The sequence below is a fragment of the Amblyomma americanum genome, chromosome 8, assembly GCF_052857255.1.
Source record: "Amblyomma americanum isolate KBUSLIRL-KWMA chromosome 8, ASM5285725v1, whole genome shotgun sequence".
Taxonomy (NCBI): domain Eukaryota; kingdom Metazoa; phylum Arthropoda; class Arachnida; order Ixodida; family Ixodidae; genus Amblyomma; species Amblyomma americanum.
This window is the reverse complement of record NC_135504.1, coordinates 20,822,016-20,842,706: the sequence shown is the minus strand read 5'-3', so window position 1 is coordinate 20,842,706 and position 20,691 is coordinate 20,822,016. Positions and strand designations below refer to the sequence as shown.

Genomic DNA, 20,691 nt, shown 5'->3' with positions numbered 1-20,691 from the left:
GCGAACTACACGACATTCGATCAGAAGCGCTCATGAAGAGTGTGGCGGCAGCACAACGCTGCAGTAACGGAGTTCCATGATCATCTAGCGTTCCTAACATCACAAAAAGGAAGAAAACGTTGTTTGGTTTGGTTTGAGGGGTTCAACGTCCCAAAACAACTCAGACAATGAGAGACGCCGCAGTGAAGGGCTCCGGAAAATTCGACCACCTGGGGTTATTTAGCGTGCTCTGGCATCGCACAGTACACACGCATCTAGAATTTCGCCTCCATTGAAATTCGATCGCCGCGACCGGGATCACACCCGCGTCTGTCGAGTCAGCAGCCGAGCGCCGTAACCACTGGGCCAACGCGGCGGCTAAACGTTGTCACGTGGCGCTTCCTTGATGCTGGCGTTGCTGTGGTAGGCAGCAGTGTTCGACTCAGCGTGGCCTCTTTCCCGAACACTAGGTAACGACAAGCGTTTAAGCTAAATATTTAAACTACACTTGACGTTCGCGCTCATCAAGTGAAACGTGGCGACTGCATTGCCATTCTACTCGGCGCTTTGCCTGAATTTGATAGCCAGCATTAAACGCAGGTTGAAGTCAAACGTGGCCGTCGTATAGGGGGGTACTGCAGTAACTTCGAACACACAGGGTTCATTAAATAATTTCGCGTATACATCGAAACGGCGCCGTCGCTGTCAGGCGTGTTCCCACGTCCTCTGGCTAAGGCACCTAACGCCTAATCACGCTAGCACGTGGGAATAAAATGAATTAAACGGATGCATTAACAAATACATAGAGACATAGGTAAAAGCCAGAAATGTTGACAAATCGCTACAGTTCTTTATTCGCCGCTTTCTGGTGGCTCAGTCATGTGGATCTCTGAGCTGAAACCACGGACTTGCACAAAATGGGAAATGAATGCTAACAGCGGTCGTAACATTTTCTCACTTTGTACGCCCGTGACCTTGGTATGCGCCTATGTATTTTCCGAACTAGACCCTCTCGGCAAAGCAGCTTCTAGGACTACTTGGGTTTCGAAGCGGAGTCCCCCTCCACTTGTTGTCTTCGAGTTCCACAGCGCGCGTGTTCGAGACGCGCCGGGACTTTGCGTTGCCATAAGGAGCTGTAGTAACGCGGTATCGTACGACGATTTTCTTTGGTTCCATAGTTTTTTTTTTTCTTTATGCGTTCTTGGAGGCTGAAGCGCCGGCACGCGCATGACGTTTCCAAGCGTAGCCAATGACGGCGGAACACGTGCAGCTCGTGGCGAAGCATATGAGCGAATCACGGAGCGGAAAAGATCACTATAAAAGAGTAACAGCGCAGCCTTTTTGCCTTTCTCTAGTGGCTCGGCAGGCTGTCAAGACGTCCATTCGTGTGATTGCCATTTGTGTTTGTGGCCGGCTATCTACATGGGGAAAGGAAAACGCAAAGACAAGAAGAAAAACGACTCAGCTGGTGGACCTCCAGGTGCGTAGCGAATTTCCTTTCGGTTCTGTGGCCTCCGCCGCTGTCGTTTGGGCTCTCGATCCCTTTGTTCATCTGGCGTCATCACATGCTGGTCGATTTAGGCCTAACCTCGTGCGCTAGGATGATTGTGTTCTAAAGCATTAAATTTTTGCGAGAAGGCTGAACGAAATTCAAGAGCTTCGTTACCCGTTTGTTTTCGCTATCATGCACCGTCATTTTTATTTGAACCTGAGTGACCGTGACTTGGGAGAAGAAAAAAATGCCTGGTTTGGTTGAGCCGAAGCGACCTCGAGAGCCTTTATATCGCGTTAAGGTTGATTCACGTGCAAGCGACTGAGCGAATATAGCGATTGAGCAGCGCGTTGCAGCGAAAAAATTTAGATATTTTTTGGAACCTCTTCACTCTGGCCGCTTCCCCCGCCGCGATGGCTCGAAACGGCTTTGTGCGCCGTGGCGACAGAAATCAATAGCGTTTCCGCTTGTATGTGAAGTAGCGTTTGGATTGCGTACGTCGCAATAGCTTCGGGTTCGCGCGGCCCTTTGCGCATCTCCGGTCCTCGTGGTTCTTACAGTGTCGCCATATGCAACGCCGGTAATGGGCGCGTTGCCCTCGGGCTGTGAAGAGCCTTGCTTTGTTCGAACAAAGCGCGCATGCTTAGTGAAATGGCAAAGCCTTCAGCTTGCTCAAGCTAAAACCTGCGTTGTGGACAATGCACTCTTTCGAAATAATTAATATTAGTATCTCTTGTTAAGACCACCAACGTTTTGCATTGATGCTGCAGTCTAGGGAAAATATGACCTAGCCGTAGCATTGCTCTACGACAGAATGTGTTCGCAGTGAACAAAATTACTAACATCCAGGGATGCTACCAACGTCAGTGCTAACAGATTACGTGAAATACCTGACCGAAGCGCATAACCCAATACAAAGGATCGCGTCGCTTCGCATCACGTCGTTTTTTTTTTTTTGATAGAACTAATAAAAGGGGGTCCAGCCAAGCCGCGCATTTGTGACCGGCGGCGCGTTCCTGCCGAGAATGCATTGCCGAACGTTCGCCTTGCGCATGCGCACTGTGCGTCTCGCCGCTCCTCGAGCACGCGCTTCTGCACGCGTCGCCCGTGCGCCTGTGTGTTCCGGCCATGCTGCTGACCTGAAACGGAGCAGGTGCTGTGGAACGCTCTTCCGCTTGATGAGTGCCTTGATCCACGGCACGTTTCCGAGCGCTGCCGTCTCGTTTTAGTCCGTTCTTGGTACATAGCAACACCTCCGTAGCTCCGCACCCTAATCCCCTAAGCGCATTTACGATTTCTTTATGGTTTATTTGGGTTTAACGGCCCAAAGCGACTTAGGCTATGAGAGCCGCCGTAGTGAAGGGCGCCGGAAATTTCGGCTACGTTGGGGTTCTTTAACATGCCCTGACATCGCACAGAACACGGGCCTCTTGAATTTCGCCTCCATCAATATTCGACCGCCGCGGCCGGGATCGAGCCCGCGTCTTTCGGGTATCGCGTTTGAGCGTCATTAATCTGTTTCCACTGCATTTTTTGCTTGGGCTATCCGGATTACCCACCGCGGTGGCTCAGTGATTAGGGCGCTCGGCTACTGATCCGGAGTACCCGGTTTCGAACCCGACCTCGGCGGCAGCGTTTCGATAGAGGCGAAACGCAAAGGTTCCCGTGTGCTGTACGATATTATTATGTACGATTATTCCGGAGCCCTCCACTACAGCACCTCTTTTTTTTCCTTTCTGCACCCAGTCCTTCTATCCCTTCCCTTACGGCGTGCTTCAGGTGTGCACCGCGATATGCGAGACGGTTACTGCGTCTTTTTTTTTTCCTCAAAAACCAATTTTCAATTTTCAGCAAAGGTCTGTCTTTCCCTGGATTGTGGTCGCTGTTTATCGCGACTGCGTGTCTCTTGTTTCTAGGTAAGAGTGCGCACTCTATGGGGCTGCCGGATGAAATCAAGCCGGCTTAACAGCTTGGCGTCCCGCTGTGTGGTGCGATGAGTGGCAGGGTTTTGTTGTTGTTGTTGAGACTTAGGGAAGAAAGAAAAGTTCCCGGACCCGCCCACCGGCTCAAGCTGATCCACAGTAGCTACCACGTGCAGGTAATCACTGCCACGTGAGGATAATCGCTGCTACGGGCAGACATTTGGAGAGTTAAACGATATTTGAGAGAAAAGATTGGCAGAAAGGACTCGCAACAGCCGCCTCATCTGAAGCGATGACGACGGTTTAGCAACAGGTGCCCCCGGTGGCAAGCAGCCCTCGCCACATGTGCGGCAGCCCCTACATCGCAGCTCAATAGGGCCGGGCAGCCATCTAATCGTCCCCTTCCTGTGAAGGGAATGCTTTACTACTACCTTGCGTAGCTGCTTCGCCGTATAGGAGAGTTTTACCTTGAACCGAGGAGAAACCACGTGACAGCTATGACGTCATTCAGCCGCCACCGCCGCGTTCATTGTGATCACTGCAATTGGCGTTGACGATGTTCTGGACTCCGTCGATTTCGAGGAAAGGCAGGGATTTGGGGAAACGTTTCCCACAACCAGCATGTGTTGACATTCTCCGTGACAGCAAGCGTTATCCGCGGTACGAAAGGTGCATGCTTTACGCCTGATATATAAATGAAAAAAAAATTGATGCCCCATTATAGTTGTCCGGACCCGTGGAGTATCTCTTACGGGTCCAAGTTGGACTTATTTTTGGAAATGTGGCGGGGAGTTTGAAGGATGCTTCTTTCCCGCCACCGGTTGGCCCGGTATTGCACTACCTCTGGGATCGGCCTTGTCTTTAGCGCGTCTTTACTATCCTGTCTTTCTGTCCCATCTTTCAACTCTCCTACTATCTGCACGTGGTAGCGATTGTGGCTCGGCTTGAGCCAGTGAGCAGGCCTGTGCACTTTCCTTCTTCCTGGCAGTAACAGACAGACAGACGACCCATTACAACAGACGGTAAATCGGAATTTGAGCGCAGCTCTTCGCAAGCCGCTTGCTACCGCTTGGCAGGTTCCTGTTGCGTTGCTAGCGACCCTCCGGCATCGTCCCGTAGCAGCCGCCTTCCGGCTGTCCATTCCTCTCGCCGTGTCAGGTGGCGCTTCGCTCTGCTGCTACCTGCCAACACGTCACCTGTCACACTGAGTAACACGCCACCTGTCAAGTAGCATATGTTACACCGACTACGACGCGGAACGCAGGAACGGGCATCCCTTTAAAAGTAGGGAAACTAAAGAAGTCACTGCAGTTGAACACGAAGCGAAAAGCTTCACCACGTTTGGTAAAACAGTCGTCGCATAGGCCGGAGAATGGCCTCCAATGACCTTCAGCCCAACTACGTTAGCCATGTATGACCGTACGTGGTACAGTTATGGCGTGGAACTTTTGACCTCTGCCCTTGACCCATGACCTTTCGCTGACCTTTGATCTTTGACCTTTGACATTAGGTGACATTTGGGTTCACCTTTGACCCTAAATACATTTGATGGGGGTGTAAGACTATGAGATACTACGTCTAAGCCACGTGGTCGTGTGGGTACGTACTGTAGAACGGCTGTCCATGCACGCGCTGCCGTGGACGAGCCTCAGGTGCTTAGCAAGCGTCCTTGTTTTCGCTGAATTCCAGGGTTAGCGAAGTTAAATTTAAAATTGTTTTTTTTTGTTCTCAAGTATACAACTAGAAGGAAAGCGTGCGCGTGTGTCGCAAATATATTGAATGCGCGGCGGGACATTTGTTCCTTCTTCGTTGCTGTGGGGGGAGGGCTGATCACATTTGTGTGAAAATTAAGACCCTGTGCGACAACTAGGTCCTCGCACTCAGTTCTTCCGTGCAAAGGGTATACGACGCTGTTTGGGGGCGCTGCGTGTTTAGTCGTGTGTAGTCACGGAGCATGCCAATGTCGGCTTGCACAGCGTCTTAGTTGGGACGGCTATTGCGACGTATGCTCTCGTCCACAGTATACTGAATTTTCGGTCACTGACCATGTCAGATATGTTAGCTGATGTCAGCTGACCACATTCACATGGTCAGTAAACCGAAGATTCATTCTGCTGACCTGACCAGACGGCATACCGTCAAACCCTCGACTAGGTACTCTATACCATCTGTCTTTTACTGTTGAGCAGACAAGGGAAGGGACAAGTGGTGCTCGTTATGACATACATGACAGATGCCAACAGTGACCGAACCAAGAAGCATAGGGGATGTTTTTTTTAATAATATGTGGTGTTCATCCGTGGGGGCTTAATACGGCAAAAACTTGTTAAAGAGTCTGGGTCCTTGGAGTACGCCTTCATCGCAGAGGACAGCTTTGAAGGCACCTTTAAAGTGCTTGAAGGACTCAGGACTGAGTGCAAGATTGTGAACAATCAGTGTGTGCCCTGTGTACCCTGCAAGTAACGGCCGACGGACACGTGGAAAAGTTATCATATCCCTTTGTTCTCTTCCTTTTCTGTCTCTCCCTCCGTTCCACTTCCCACGTGTAGGGTAGCATACCGGGTGTTGCCTAGTTAACCTCCCTGCCTTTCTGTCTTTCTCTGTCTTTCTCTTTGCGACGTTAAACCCCCATGGAAAAAAAACGAAACTTTTTAAAGATAATTGATTATAAACGAGACGGAAAACAACCACATGCCGCCGTTGGTATCCGAAACCCACTACCTCTGAATTTAGCGTCCGGTGCTCTACCAACGGAGCTCCGGCGATGGCTGTCCAGTCTTCAGCTTTCGGCGGTGTATATATGCGTGTCGTAACGATCGCTATGATCGCAAACGCAGCAGATGTATCAACGCTACGTTAAACGGGCATTTTCGGCTCGCAGTGGTGCCTTCGGCCAGCGGTGGCAATCAAGCCACCGCTCCTGCTCCGTCGCCCGCCGGTGCCACCGCTCCTGCTCCGTCGCCCGCCGGTGCCACCGCTCCTGCTCCGTCGCCCGCCGGTGCCACCGCTCCTGCTCCGTCGCCCGCTGGTCCGTCGCGGGTGTCGTTCGCGCAAGCACTCCAGCAGGGCGCTGCGCCCAGCCCGCAGCCGCGCGCCGTCAGCCGCGGCCCGACCCCTGCAGCGGAGCCCAGAGCTCAGCCCACCGCGCAGCCCAGAGCTCAGCCCACCGCGCAGCCCCCCGCTCAGCCCAGCGCCTACCGTCCCAGCTACGGGGCCGCCGCCGCCGCAGGTGACGCCAAGGTAGCGGCCAGCAGCCCGCGGCCTGCATCCGCAGCAGCCGCCGTGAGTCGCAGTCAGCCGGCGGCAGTTGCCCTACCACCGTCGCCACCATGTACGCCGCCCGTTGCGGTAACAGAGCGGACCCCCGAAGCTGGAGACCAGGCCACTCCAGGCGACGATGTCAGGATCAAGGTGCGTACTGTTTTCCGAAAAGGGCATCAACTTGGGCCATGGCATGTAGCTCGTTTAACCTCGTTATAACAAAGTAGAAAGTTCGTTCGCGGCTGTTACTTCGTTATATGCAGTGTTGACCGAGCTTCCAAGGGGAATCGTAATTCCTTCGTTATATCCATTATTTCGTTATAAACCATGCTGTGCAGCTTGTTATGCCAGCGGTCCATATAGAGTTGGACCTTTTTAAAACGGTTGAATCTCTTTACCACGAAGTTGAAAGTTTCCGGCGATAACTTCTTTGTAAGCGTAGCTTCATTATAGCCCCTGTTGGCTGAGCTTCCACGTGCAATCATAATTTGTTCGTTATATCAGTTGTTTCGTTATAAACCGCTTCGTTACAAAGGGCTTTAACTGTTAGTTTCAAGGCAAGAGGAAACATCACCTTTCCAAAACATCGACTTGCACACACGGTACGAGAACCAAACCCCAGTATAATACAACTCAAGAACGAATCAGCATATGCCTCTTGAAAGAGGCCCTGCAGCCAAAGGCGTCGACTGGTTCTCATGACTTCATGGTTAGTCAATCCTCTTGGACCTGCGTGACATCTCAGGGAGTGGCATATGAAAGGAGATGAACCACCGTTTAATCAGATTGAGAGCGGCGTCCGGAGAATCGGCCGACGCCGTTGGCTGCAAGGCTTCCTTGGTAGGGCATCCGTCGCTTCTTTCTCGAATTGCAGCCGACTATGCAGGGCTTAGCTTTTACTAACAAAAAGTTCTGTGGGTAGCAAGCATCGTGTTAGTGATTGACGTATAGGGCGCTCTGGAAGTGAAACATCAGATTTAGCCGCTGAGAAAGTCAAGATAGAGAACAACGTTTGGGAACCGCAATGGGTTCCTTGGTCAACAATGAGATAGACAAGGCGAGTGGGCGAAATTTAAAAGGAAAGTTTGTGACGTAACGACCGTATTTAGATGAGTGGTTGGAACCTGACCGGCCCCGCCGCGGTGGCTCAGTGGTTAGGGCGCTCGACTACTGATCCGGAGTTCCCGGGTTCGAACCCGACCACGGCGGCTGAGTTTTTATGGAGAAAAAACGCCAAGGCGCCCGTGTGCTGTGCGATGTCAGTGCACGTTGAAGATCCCCAGGTGGTCGAAATTATTCCGGAGCCCTCCACTACGGCACCTATTCTTCCTTTCTTCTTTCACTCCCTCCTTTATCCCTTCCCTCACGGCGCGGTTCAGGTGTCCAACGACATATGAGACAGATACTGCACCATTTCCTTTCCCCAAAAACCAATTATTATTATTATTAACCTGACCGCGGCAGCTGCGTTTCGATGGAGGCGAAGCGCTGAGGCGCCCGCGTGCTGTGCGATGTCAGTGTATGTTAAAGATCCCCAGGTGGTCAAAATTATTCCGGAGCCCTCCACTAGGGCATTTATTTCTTCCTTTCCTCTTTCACTATCGCCTTTTTCCCTTCCCTTACCGCGCGTTTCAGGTGTCCGCCGATATGTGAGAAAGATACAGCGCCATTTCCTTTTCCCGAAAATCAATTTTCAATGTTCACAGTTTCTTCTGTGAGGTTCAGGGCCTCAGTCGTCGCCTGGATAAAGGGTGGCTCGAAGAATTGGTGCTTCGTCAAGTTTAGCCTTTGGGGCCAGTACTTACGCACCCGTGGCCGAGTGTTGTGTTGCTAACGTGTGAAATTCTTTTTATAGTGGAAGCTTTACTGGCCGCAGGTTGAGCAGTTTCGCGTGATTCCTGGAGAGCCGTGCTGCGCATGCACGAGGAGCAATGACGACACACGGCGCATTTCTCTCTCTCTCTCGATCCCTACTCACTACTGCGCATGCGCCACTAGTAGCACCAAGCCACAGGTGTTCCGCCGCTGTGCACCGCAGCACATTTCCTCAAAATCCAACTTTAAATTTAGTTTCTTCTTTCCCTCCCTCCTTTATCCCTTCCTTCACGACGCGGTACGGGTGTCCACCACAGTGAGATGGTTACTGTGTCATTTCCTTTCCTCAAAAACCAAATAAAATAGTGAGCCGGCGGCGTTCATAGAGTTCATTGGCGTTGACAACTTTGCAAAGACCGTTCATTTTCACGAAAGGAAACGCGAGCTAACGGCTCCGTGGGTCAGTGGAGATCTCAATCTAGCTTTTCGCTTTGTATATCCTGGATTAGCCGAGCTAATCCAACCCGCCGCGGTGGCTAAGTGGTAAGGGCGCTCTGCTACTGATCCGGAGTTCCCGGGTTCGAACCCTACCGCGGCGACTGCGTTTTTATGGAGGCTAAACGCTAACGCGCCCGTGTGCTGTGCGAAGTCAGTGCACGTTAAAGATGATAGCCTTAGCTGCTTATACGCTGTACAACTCAATACAATACACTGCAATACAATGCGCCGAACCGGATTTTTTTATGTAGCACAGTACGTGTGAATTCAAAATAAATATTTCCATGATTACTAGATCCCAAAACTCATCACGCGGAAGAAAATTTTCATTTTTGATATCAAGCGATTCTAGGCTTAAACCTTGGCTGTATTAAAAGTTTTGTTTTATGCCGGAATTCTGACCCACTGCGGTGGCTCAGTGGTTAGGTCGCTCGGCTACTGATCCGGAGTTCCCGGGTTCGAAACCATCCGCGGCGGCGGCGTTTTTATGGAGGCAAAACGGTAATAATTTTAATGGGTTTTGGTTGAAAGGAAATGCGCAGTATCAGTCTCACATATCGTTGGACATCTGAACCGTGCAGTAAGGGAAGGGGTAAAGGAGAGAGTGACAGAAGAAAGGAAGAGATAAGTGCCGTAGTGGAGGGCTCCGGAATAATTTCGGCCACCTGTGGATATTTAACGTGCACTGACGTCGCACAGCACACGGGCGCCTTCGCGTTTTTCCTCCATAAAAACGCAGCCGCCGCGGTCGGGTTAGAACCCGGGAACTCCGGATCAGTAGCCGAGCGCTCTAACCACTGAGCCACCGCGGCGGGTAAACGCTAAGGCGCCCGTGTGCTTTGAGACGTCAGTGCACGTTAAAGATCCCCAAGTTGTCGAAATTATTCCGGAGCCCTCCACTACGGCACTTCTTTCTTTTTTTCTTCTTTCACTCCCTCCTTTTCCCCTTCCCTTACGGCGCGGTCAAGGTGCCCAACGGTATAGGAAACAGATACGGCGCCATTTCCTTTTCTCAAAAACCGATTAATTATTAATATTATTGGGCAAATCCACATTAAATTTTCTGGGGGGGGGGGCGGAAGAAATTGGCGCAGTACCTGTCTCTCATATCGGCGTACACCCGTACAGCGCCGTAAGGAAAGGACAAAGGGGCGGGGAGTGAAAGCGGAAAGAAAGAAGTGCCGTAGTGGGGGGCTCCGGAATGATTTCGACCACCTGGGAATCATTAAAGTCCACTGACATCGAACAGCACACGGGCGCCTTAGCGTTTCGGCTCCATCGAAACGCAGCCGCAGCGGTCGGTTTCGGACCTGGGAACGCCGGTTCAGTGACCGAGCACTCTAACCACCGAGCCACCGCGGTGAGTGCATTGTCTTTTTTAGTCACTCGTTAAATGCTCTTTTACTCGAAGTGAAATGGTGCACCGTCGAGCCCAAACATCCACTCTGGCGAACTGATGTTTCCTTGGGCTGCAGCTGTTGATTTTTATAAATTACGCGCCTGCACATTCTCAATTCACAGAAAAATTCGTGTGAATGTTGTTCATCTTTCGCTGTTAATGGCCAGCTGCGGCGTCTTTTGTTGGCCTCCACGAATGCCGAAATTTCCACGGTAATTCCTTGTGCCGAGCTTCGCCGCCGGGCGTCGGTTTGTTTCAGCACGAATAATTAAATTTTTCCAATTTTGTCGCCCCAATCGGGACGATTTCTGAGGGCGACCTTGCACGTGTGACGTCACCAGCTGCATGCCCTTCGATATTTGCTTGGAGTTTGCGCAAGAAGAAGAAAATGAAGACCTTTGTTTTTGGTCATTTCACACAAACAGTGGTCTGTCGCTTACAGTCTCCAGTTTAGTCAGTCAACGCGCCGAAAGTTTTTGTTACAGTAATGTATGCATGACAAGCTTCTACCTTGACGTCATTCTTTGGGAGAAACCCAGTTTTAGTTTCGGCGTTCTTTGCTTTTGCTGGTTTAAAGGGCTTCTACTCAGGATTTTGAAAAACGCTTTTAAAGGCACAGAGAATTGACTCCCAAGAAATGTTATGCGAATAGGAACACAATACCACGTCTAAAACATTCAAACTCGCCCACAGTTGCCCTTTGAGTGGTTCAGAAACCTTGGAAGAAATGGAAGAAATACTTGAGCTCTTGCGCTATCATGGGCTGGGTTCCCTGAATAAATAAATTAAGGCACAGAAAGAACTAGTACTTACTGTCTCGCTTTTGATGTACACCACAACCACGCAGTCCGTTTCCTTGATTTTGCAATCGACCCGATCGTCCCTGTAATATGTGCTCAAGATAGAACAAGGCTTTGAAATACCTTCCGAGGAAAGTACAGGGTAGGTCAAAAGTTCCCAGGCCATAGGGTCTGCTTTTGAGCTGTATAATCAGGCAGACATGACACACCCAAAGACTCAAAATATCCGTAGAGGGCGGAAGAGGTATCATTATATACTCTGCGAACCTTGATAGCTTTAATCGCACCTTAAATGCCGCGATATACCGATGAAAGAAGCAAGCCCTGTGGCCCCGGAACTTTTGACCAACCGTGTACATAACCTCGCTCAAGTACTACGAGCTTTCGTCATAAACACCTGAACCATATATTCCTACATTGAGCGCAGAACCCACAATCCCGAGCGAAGGTTGGCGAGCTCCTTACAGCGACTTTTTCACGCCCGTGCATTTCTCCGCCTCGCGCTCCTGCGTATTTTTGTTCAGATGTGTCTGTCGGTTAGATTCAGAAGTATGGCAGCTATTGTGGCCGCTGCCAATAATAAGTGTCGTTTCGGCGGTTCAGGAAGCCCTCCCCCCCCCCCCCCCCCATTACCGGGAAAATTCCCGAACGCGTCTGCAGCCGGCGGTGGGGCCGAGTGGGTAGGGCTGGCTGAAAGAGCGCCGACCTGTGAGCATGAAAAGAGTGATGAAAGGAGATAGAAAGGCTAGAAGACGCTGAAATTTAGATATTGACTGCAGATAACTTCGCTTGCACGAAACATTTAAAACATTCTCAGGGGAGGATATTAATGTTCAAGCGCCGTCCTTTAATAGGCTCGCTACAACACACGGGGTGCAGGAGGCTTTCCCCGTTAAGACTCACCGGAACCGGTCCTGCACTGTAGTGTAGATCGAAGACCATTCGGCCAAACATGTGTGACGCTCAACACACGAAACAGTGCGTGCATACTTACTTCTTCATGCCCTGCTCTAATTACCACCAATCACGGTGCAGGAGCTCGAGCGAACCCTGCCCTCTCACTTCCCGCGGCGGCCCGCCCACGGCCAGCTGGGCCGGACCATACAACTTCTTGCCAACCACTTCAGCATTGAGATACCGACCGGCAGCGTCTACCACTACGACGTCGACATCTCATCGGAGACTGCCCAGGAGACCAAGGTTCCTGAGCAGAAAAAGTACCGATGCCTCAGTACAAAGATCAACAGGATAGTCATCGAGCTCCTAGTAAAGAAGTACCGGCAAGACCTGGCCAACTGCATCCCGGCTTTCGATGGCCGCAAGAACCTGTACACGCGCCGTCAGCTCAACTTCCGCGAGCGGACATTCACAGTCGACCTCGAAGAAGACCAGAGAAGCCAGAAGTTTACCATCAAGATCCAGTATGCAGCCACCGTGAACCTGGATGCCCTGCATGGCGTCTTCCAAAAGCGCGTACAAACTGTGCCCCAGGAAGTCCTCCAGGCCATCGACATCGTCTTGAGGCACAGCCCCTCGATCAACCTTGCGCCGGTTGGACGCTCGTTCTTCAGACCGCCGGGACCCAACGAGTACAATGACCTCGGAGGAGGCCGGGAGGTGTGGTTTGGCTACTACACGAGTGTTCGACCCGCCCAATGGAAGCCCATGCTTAACGTCGACATGTCAGCAACAGCATTCTACGAGTCGCTTCCACTGGTAGACTTCATGTGCAGGTTTTTCAGCGACAGCCGGCGGGCGTTGACACCCGCGGACTTACGGTCATTGCGCGACAACCAGTACGTGCGGCTGAATAGGGAGCTCAAAGGAATCCGCGTAAAAGTGACGCACCTTCCCTACCCGCGCAAGTACAAAGTGGTCAAGATCACGAGGGAAGCTGCCAAGGACATCTATTTTGAATCAGAAAGTAGTCAGATCTCCGTCGCCGACTACTTCCAGAGCCGCTACAGGCGCTTGTCGTACCCGAACTTCCCTTGCGTGCAGAGTGGCAGCCCGACGCATCCGGTCTACATTCCTCTGGAGGTGTGCGAGCTGGCCGAAGGCCAGCACTGTCGGAAGAAACTCGATGAGATTCAGACCGCCGAGATGATCAAGCGCACGGCCAAGCCCCCAGCCAAGCGCTTCCTGGAGATTCGTCAGTCAGTGCGCGACATGGTCAGCACCTCGGAGAAGTACCTGCGAGAGTTCGGCGTCAAGATCAACTCCGAACCCACTCAGGTTGTGGGCAGAGTGCTCGACCCGCCAACTCTGGTTTTTGAGAACAACACCATGTGCAAGCCACGCGACGGTACGTGGGATCTCCGAGGGCAGCGTTTCCGCAAGGCGATGTCCATGACACAGTGGATTGTTCTCAACGTGAGCCGCTTCGCGCACAAAGACTGCCTGGACAACTTCATCAAGATGCTGATCCGCATCGGCCAAGAACTGGGCATGCGCATTGCGCAGCCGCTTGCGGTTATCACGTTCGACACATACCGCCAGCCCATGCGGACCGTTCTCATGGAGCAGCGCCAGCAGTACCCGCAGTTGGAGATGGTTGTGGCTGTGATAACAAAAGCCACAAACTACGCTGAGATCAAGCAGGTGGCAGAGACTGAGCTCTCCCTGCGCACACAATGCATCTTGGACAACAACGTGATCCAAAAGTGTAATGCAGCGCTCATCCAAAACCTGTGCCAAAAGATCAACGCCAAGATGGGCGGCATCAACAATAGTCTCCTGATGCAGGAGAAGCCAAAGCTATTACATTGTCCCGTGATCGTCATCGGAGCAGACGTGTCGCACCCATCGCCTGGAGACAAGATCAGGCCATCCATCGCCGCGTGCGTCGGAAGCCTAGACCCTGTACCGTCCAAGTTTCACGCCACCATTCGGGTACAGATTGAAGACTACAAGGCTAAGGCACGTGTGGAAATCATCAAGGACCTGAAGGACATGATCAAGGAATTGCTAATGGTTTTCTACCGCACCACCACGTACAAGCCCCAGCGGATCGTCTTCTACAGAGACGGAGTGAGCGAGGGGCAGTTCTTGGAAGTCCGTAACCATGAGGTAAGCAACTGCGCCTACTACAATACTGTGCCCACTAAACGCTCATCTTGTTAAGACAGCTATACCGCATTCAATGCCGCTAGCGTCATTGGATAACCTTTTGTGTTATGACAAGCGGACTCTCTGTGCATATACGTAACGGCACCGAATAGATCTCCACAGCGCTATAATTTCAGGACATTCGGGACATTCATTTCTGGAGACGTCTTCTCGGTGTTAGTTGACGTCAGCTTGATCGTTTCTCTTCAAAAGGTGGTAAACATCCAAGACTGAGGCTTGTGGTTGGGTTTTGTGCGTGCCCGCTCCGTGTCTCACCCCTTTTACGCTCGGGCGATATTACCGGCTGTGCAGTTGACCGTCCGTTGAACTGAACGACAGTTAGAGGTGCTATACCAGTGCCACAAGGTCATGTTTAATGTCATTAATTACTTAGTGATCAAGTTTTAACGCCATCGGAACAGTGTCACGTACTCGTATTGAATGGCATTAAACATACTAACTGCCGTTTGCGACCTACTGAGTTCGCCACAACTCATTCGCCCGAGCAGTGTATACTCTTATCCCCATTCCGCATGCAGAAAGATATGCAACTTTTTTTGTGAGAAGTTACTATCCTGTGGATAATGGTTTATTCATAAAGAGCACCATTTTTACCAGCAATTCCGAAGTACTGTTAGCCTGTGAGCTAGCTGGCACGCGAGTTCTACTTTTGCAAGTTGTCAAGCAAGCACAGTGGCATTTTCTACAAATTTATTTTTATATTATATTTGAATGACATTCTGAGATACTGGCTCATTGACACTGTTTATTTTCAGGTGATTTTTTACTCCCTTGAAGGCGTTATCATCACCGTGAATTTATTTATTTATTTATTTATTTATTTATTCATTTACAGATACCTTACAGTCCTCAGGAGAGGCATTGTGTGTGTGTGTGAGGGGTGGGGGGGGTCAAATACTGAAATTTGTACAACATAGCTTAGAAATAAAAAAATCATATAGTAAAAGTACATCAACCGTTTTTTTCTATTTCTCATTCGTTGATGCTTTCTTGTAAAGCAAGGGTTAGATTTATGATGTGATAGCGTGATAAGCGGGGCATGTTTGGCTACTATTTCTGCGATCTTGTCTCTAAATTGAACCTGCGGTTATCTTCTACTGACCTGTCTTGAAAAGATGGCGCCAGGATATTATCAGAAAACACTTGAAGTTCGTCATTTATTTGATTGTAATCTCCTCTGTTATAGTGGCGAATCTGTAATGTAAATATATCTGTCAATAATAATGTCATTAAACCTCGACGTGTACTGCCAGCTCCGAAAATAATGGCATAGGCAAACTTAAGGCTACAAACATCTGCGGTTATTTCTAGTGCGCGTGTGGCACGGGTAATAAAAGGCAGCGCCACCTGCTGTTGAGATCTCAGCTCAGTAGGGGTTGTAGTTAGACCAGTCTACTGACCCACTGCTTCGGCCGAGTGGGCGGCATTTCCGGCTGCCACATCTTGCTATCCTGGCTAATATAAGTCTCACTAAGAACCAGGCGGCTTTTCCCCCTGAAAGGACTCTATTGCAGCCAATGGCGTAGACCATTTCTCATGAGCCTCCTAAGGTAACCATGTAGGAAGTGGCAAAAGGAAGGGGTTAGTCTCCCCCCTCACATGAAAGACTATTGTCATTGTCACCACGCTCGCTGCATTGTCCACCTTGCAGGTTCGTGAAAACCAGCTGGCGCCATTGACTGGAAGGGGTTTCTTTTGCGGGGAAAAGCGGCTTCATTCTTTAGTCGTATCCAGAAACAAAAATGCCGCGAAGTGGTACCAGGAAAACAACGGCTGAGCGGTGAAGCCGGACGTTCCTCTACTGAATTTTCTTGGCTCTGTGTGGTTGTTCACTAGCGGCATACTCAAAAGCCAACCTTGCACGGAAATTTTGGTTGAGTGAAGTAGGGAATCAATTTTTAGAGCTATGTATAAACCGATCACGTGAACCAGAATGTGAACCCCGTGAACTCAATTTAGCGGAGTGTGCCGAGTAACTGCAGCCGACTGTTATTCATTTCAGCGTCAGTTGGAAAAGCTGCACTTCCGTTGAACTGAACGGTAGCTGAAACTGCTCCTTTAACCAGAGTACTACCGATAACCGCATTGCTAAAAAAACGCTGTTCTTCGCCGTACAGTTTTTCTCAAACTGCAATTGTGTAAGATAGGACAGCATAGTTCGTGAAGGCCCAAAGTGTTTTGTTTACATTCTGTACCAAGTATGTATCGCGATTCGTCGAATGGCCTTTAATCCCCGACCAAGTTTTTCTTTGTTTCCGCTCTCCAATCTCTCAGGTGAGCGCCATCCGGCTGGCGTGTGCGGAAATGTGTCCCACCGAGACCTACGAGCCACCACTGACGTTCATCGTGGTCCAGAAGCGGCATCACACGAGGTTCATGCCCGCCAACGGCCGCGACGGCGTGGGCAAGTGTCGCAACGTCCCACCAGGCACGACCGTAGACTCGGTGGTCACGCACCCGCTGGACTTCGACTTCTTCCTCTGCAGCCACTTCGGCATCCAGGTAGGCGACGTCTTCTCCGTTCTTGTGGCTATTGTGAGCGGGAAGAAATGGTCCACGGTGTTTTCGTTTATGAATTTGCGGAGGAAATAGTCCGGGCGCCGGCGTCGCCACAGTCGCGTCGCGTTGTTAGTGCGCTACAAATACCAGGAGCGCCTGCGGTAGAGGCCTTCCGCATCTTTAGAAAACGGAAGCATGGCCTCCGAGATCGCCTGCACGCAAGACCGTGACGGAAGCTTTCCACTTCACGTTGAGGCCACCAGGAGCGCAGTGAGTGACTGTGACGTCATCGTTCGACCTTGAGGAAGCGGTATCGGAAGTTGCGCAAGGGGGACCTCTAGGGCCAGCGCGGAATGATGCTCTCACGTGGATGTGGTCATTAGCGTTTATTTTGGGAGTGGCGTCTACTGAAACAATGAACGCATAAGGTTAGGTGAAAAGAGAAGCGCTTGATGTTCGGCTGGGCCTGGTTGCTCGTACGTTAAAACGGGACGCGGCTTTGAAGTCTCAAAAAACGGCCAAAAAATTGATTTTTTTTAAATAGTCGCGTCGGCCTGTATGCCTCGTTTTTTAAGCTGTCCCGAAGTCGGGACAGCGACATAGATGACGATGACCGACCAATGCACTGATGACAGCCAACCAGGAAATAATAGTTATTCACGGTATTTAATGGCTCGAGGGCATTTAAATCCAAATAAAGCCAGAAACATGTTGTGCATGCAGCATTAGAAGCAGGGCGAGCGCGTGCTGTGCTCATAGGCACTGCCGGTTTTTGTATATTGCGTTTAAACACTCTCCTTCCCACGTAATGTGTGCTAGTAAGATAAGCGTATTTAAACCGCACACACCACGCCACATCACATCGCACCACAAGCAAGACCACACCGCACCACCACACACCACGATACGACGCGCGCCTCAACCCGACACGGCACTCGGAATTCTCGCAAGTGTATAAATGTACTCCTCTGCTCACCCGCAGGGTACCAGCCGGCCGGCCCACTACTATATCGTGTGGGATGACTCCAACTTCAGCGCGGACGACCTGCAGAAGCTCAGCTTCTACCTGTGCCACACATACTCCCGGTGTGCAAGGAGCGTGAGCATCCCGGCCCCTGTGTACTACGCGCACCTGGCCGCCTTCCGCGCAAAACACCACATCGCCAGCAAGCTGGAGACGTCAGGCGCGGTCAGCCAGTCGTCTGAGGGCGGCGGGGACGCCGTGTTGACCACTGCCCAATACGTGGAGGCCGTCAAGGTGCTGCAGGAACTGCAGGCCTCCATGTACTTCGTGTAATGGAGGAGGTTCTCCGCTGCCCCTGCATTCCGGTTACGGTGAGCCTGGAGGCGTACCACTGACGTCATACCAAACAGTTCTGGAGAAAGCCTGTTCCAACGGGAAAGCGTTTAATGGCATTAGCAGGAAGGGTGTTACATAGGGTATAGGGAGGGTATTATGAGCGCAGTGTTCCTCATATATTGTAAGATTCTACTACAACGATCAATATATCCCCAACCTCCCGCCTGCAGGCTTGCATTTTTTGCTATTAACGTTTTTGCTACCGTCCAAAGCGTTCCTCATGTGTTTTTTGTTACAGTCTTAACTGCTCGATGCAAGCAATGGAAACACTATAAAAGGAAGGTTTTCCCGCATATCGGAAGAATCGTTCTTGAATATCTCTATGCCAGTATCTTAGTTTCCACATTTTCATAATGTTTGTCCAAGAATGTAGGACATGTGCGCAACACGTAGAGGACAAGATATACGTGACACGAAGTGGACATCTTCTCTCGTCCCTCTTGGCGTCGCAGTGTCGTGTGTTCAACGCGCAGGTGAAGCGTATGCATGGGATGGATGTTAAAGGGCGCCGCTTCACGAATGCCCTACGGCAACATTTTTTAATGTGGTTTGTTTCTTTGCGATCGAAAGCGATTGCAAACAATCGGAAACAATGAAATAAGGGCTTTATTTTCTTGCAAGAAATACATGATCAGTTTATTTTGAGTTGTAGGTCCGCGAGCCTCTTATAAGCAATTACAAATCGGTGGTCTTCGTTGTTAGACGCTCGGACTGCCTTTGATTGAAATTCGCCGGAACAATTTCCATGTAGGCATAAGTCTGTCAAGCCGCCACTAATTCTAACTTTTGTTTTTTTGCAGGCTCGCAAGGAGAAGGATTTTCTTGTTTTTGTTGTTTCATGGGCTGTTCGAAGAGTGCGGGTGCCAAACATTGCTGTTTGTGTGCCCTGGAACTAAGTTGCAATAAAAAAATATTGGCCAAAAAAAGGTGGCCGTTGCATGAGGTTTTCTTTTTTGCAGTCACTGGCGATTGCATTGGCCAGCGTTGGCCGAAGCCAGTCTGTTCTACTACAACACATGCTAAAAAAGTGATATGGTTTTAAAACGTAGTTAAACCGAGTAGACGCCCGAAATCATGTGTTTCGCCTAGTTGGCTCATGGTTTCGCTTTGCTGGCACATTGGACTCACGTTAAGCTCTGATCGAGGTTAAGCTGATCCGATCTGTTTGCGCCGCAGATGGAAGTTGATACAGGCGACTATGTGCAATGCACAACACGAGTGTGTGTGGCTTTTTGACACGAGGTATGATCGGCTGTGAACATAGCATAGTGCAGTCGTGCAGTGGCGAGCGAAGCTGATTGTTCGCCCGCCGCAGGTTCAACGCCCAGTCCCGTTAATACTTACATTTTATTTCTTCATGCGCCAAGGTTGAGACTCAAAGTCAATCTCCGCGCAAACTCGGTCAGCTGATTAGACTTCGTGAAGTAGTCCCTTCCCAAGCAGCGCAGGCAAACGGGCCAATTTTGGGAATGACTCGTTTCACTCTTGTGATAAAAATTTGCCAATATATTTCCAATATTGGGCCGATTGGTGGTGCTGCTGAGGTTCGCACTAAAACGCTGCTAGTTGCTGCAAGTGAGAACTTTCACGAGCAAATCCTGGCTGCCGTTCCATTATCCGGCTTGGCGGTTATTCGAACTGAAATAATTGGATATGAAAGTTATATATAATACGGTAAATTCTGGTATGTTGGCGCTATGCAGCTAACACGATCATGCGCCAGGCAAAAGGAAAAACGCGCCATGTTCGCTAAAATGTCAACGTGTGGATACTTATTCGGCTGTGCGGGTCCGCCGAGCTGACCGGAAGCGGCTGCTGGATGCGCATGCCCAGTTCCTGGACGGTGCGGATCAGCATCTTGATGTAGTTGTCCTTGTGCGCAAACCGGCTCAGGTTGAGAACCCTCCAGCGGGTCGTCGTAGCTGCCTTGTGGAAACGCTGGCCCTGGAGTTCCCACGCGCCTACGTGCGGCTTCCTCATGACGTTACCATACACTGGAGATGGAGGGTCGAGCACTGTGCGCGTGAGCTGCGTCGGTTCGGTGTTGATCCTGATGCCGAAGTGTCGCAGCTACTCGCAGCCTGAACGGCTGTTTCAGCTAGTTGATGCAGCACTTTGAGCAAGCACGCTCAGTGGAGAGCCCTAGATAAATTTCCACCACCTGGGGTTCTTTAACACGCACTCGTCCAGATGCATATAGAGAAAAAAACATCGAGTGCATGCAAAAGTATACATTCTCCATGGTGGTCGCCGCGCTGAATCAGTGGCTATGGCGCTCGACTGCTGGCCCGAAAGCCGCGGGTTCGATCCCGGCCGCGGGGGTCGATTTTTCGGTGGAGGCGAAATTTTAGAGGCCCATGTACTGTGCGATGTCAGTGCGCGTTAAAAAACTACAGGTAGTCGAAATTATCCGGAGCCCTTCACTACGGCGTCCCTCTTAGCATGAGTCGCTTTCGGATTTTGAACCCCATAAGCCAAACCATTAAGGTCATAGTACACGATGCTGGGGGTCGCCAAGAAAGCTACTGAGCCTTTCC

The 20,691-nt window shown here is 50.7% G+C and overlaps 1 protein-coding gene and 1 pseudogene across 1 annotated transcript; both read left to right on the top strand.

Annotated features, from left to right (window-relative positions):
• The first annotated feature begins 1,345 nt into the window (after positions 1–1,345).
• LOC144100124 (protein argonaute-2-like) lies at positions 1,346–19,065 on the top strand. The gene is made up of 6 exons (XM_077633158.1): positions 1,346–1,459; positions 6,275–6,804; positions 12,202–14,235; positions 16,570–16,797; positions 17,777–18,129; positions 18,955–19,065. Exons 1-5 carry the CDS (start codon positions 1,402–1,404, stop codon positions 18,089–18,091), a joined length of 3,165 nt encoding a protein of 1,054 aa, XP_077489284.1. The 5' UTR covers positions 1,346–1,401; the 3' UTR covers positions 18,092–18,129; positions 18,955–19,065.
• On the top strand, positions 4,114–4,256 carry LOC144102912 (U2 spliceosomal RNA; annotated as a pseudogene).
• Positions 19,066–20,691: the final 1,626 nt, after the last annotated feature.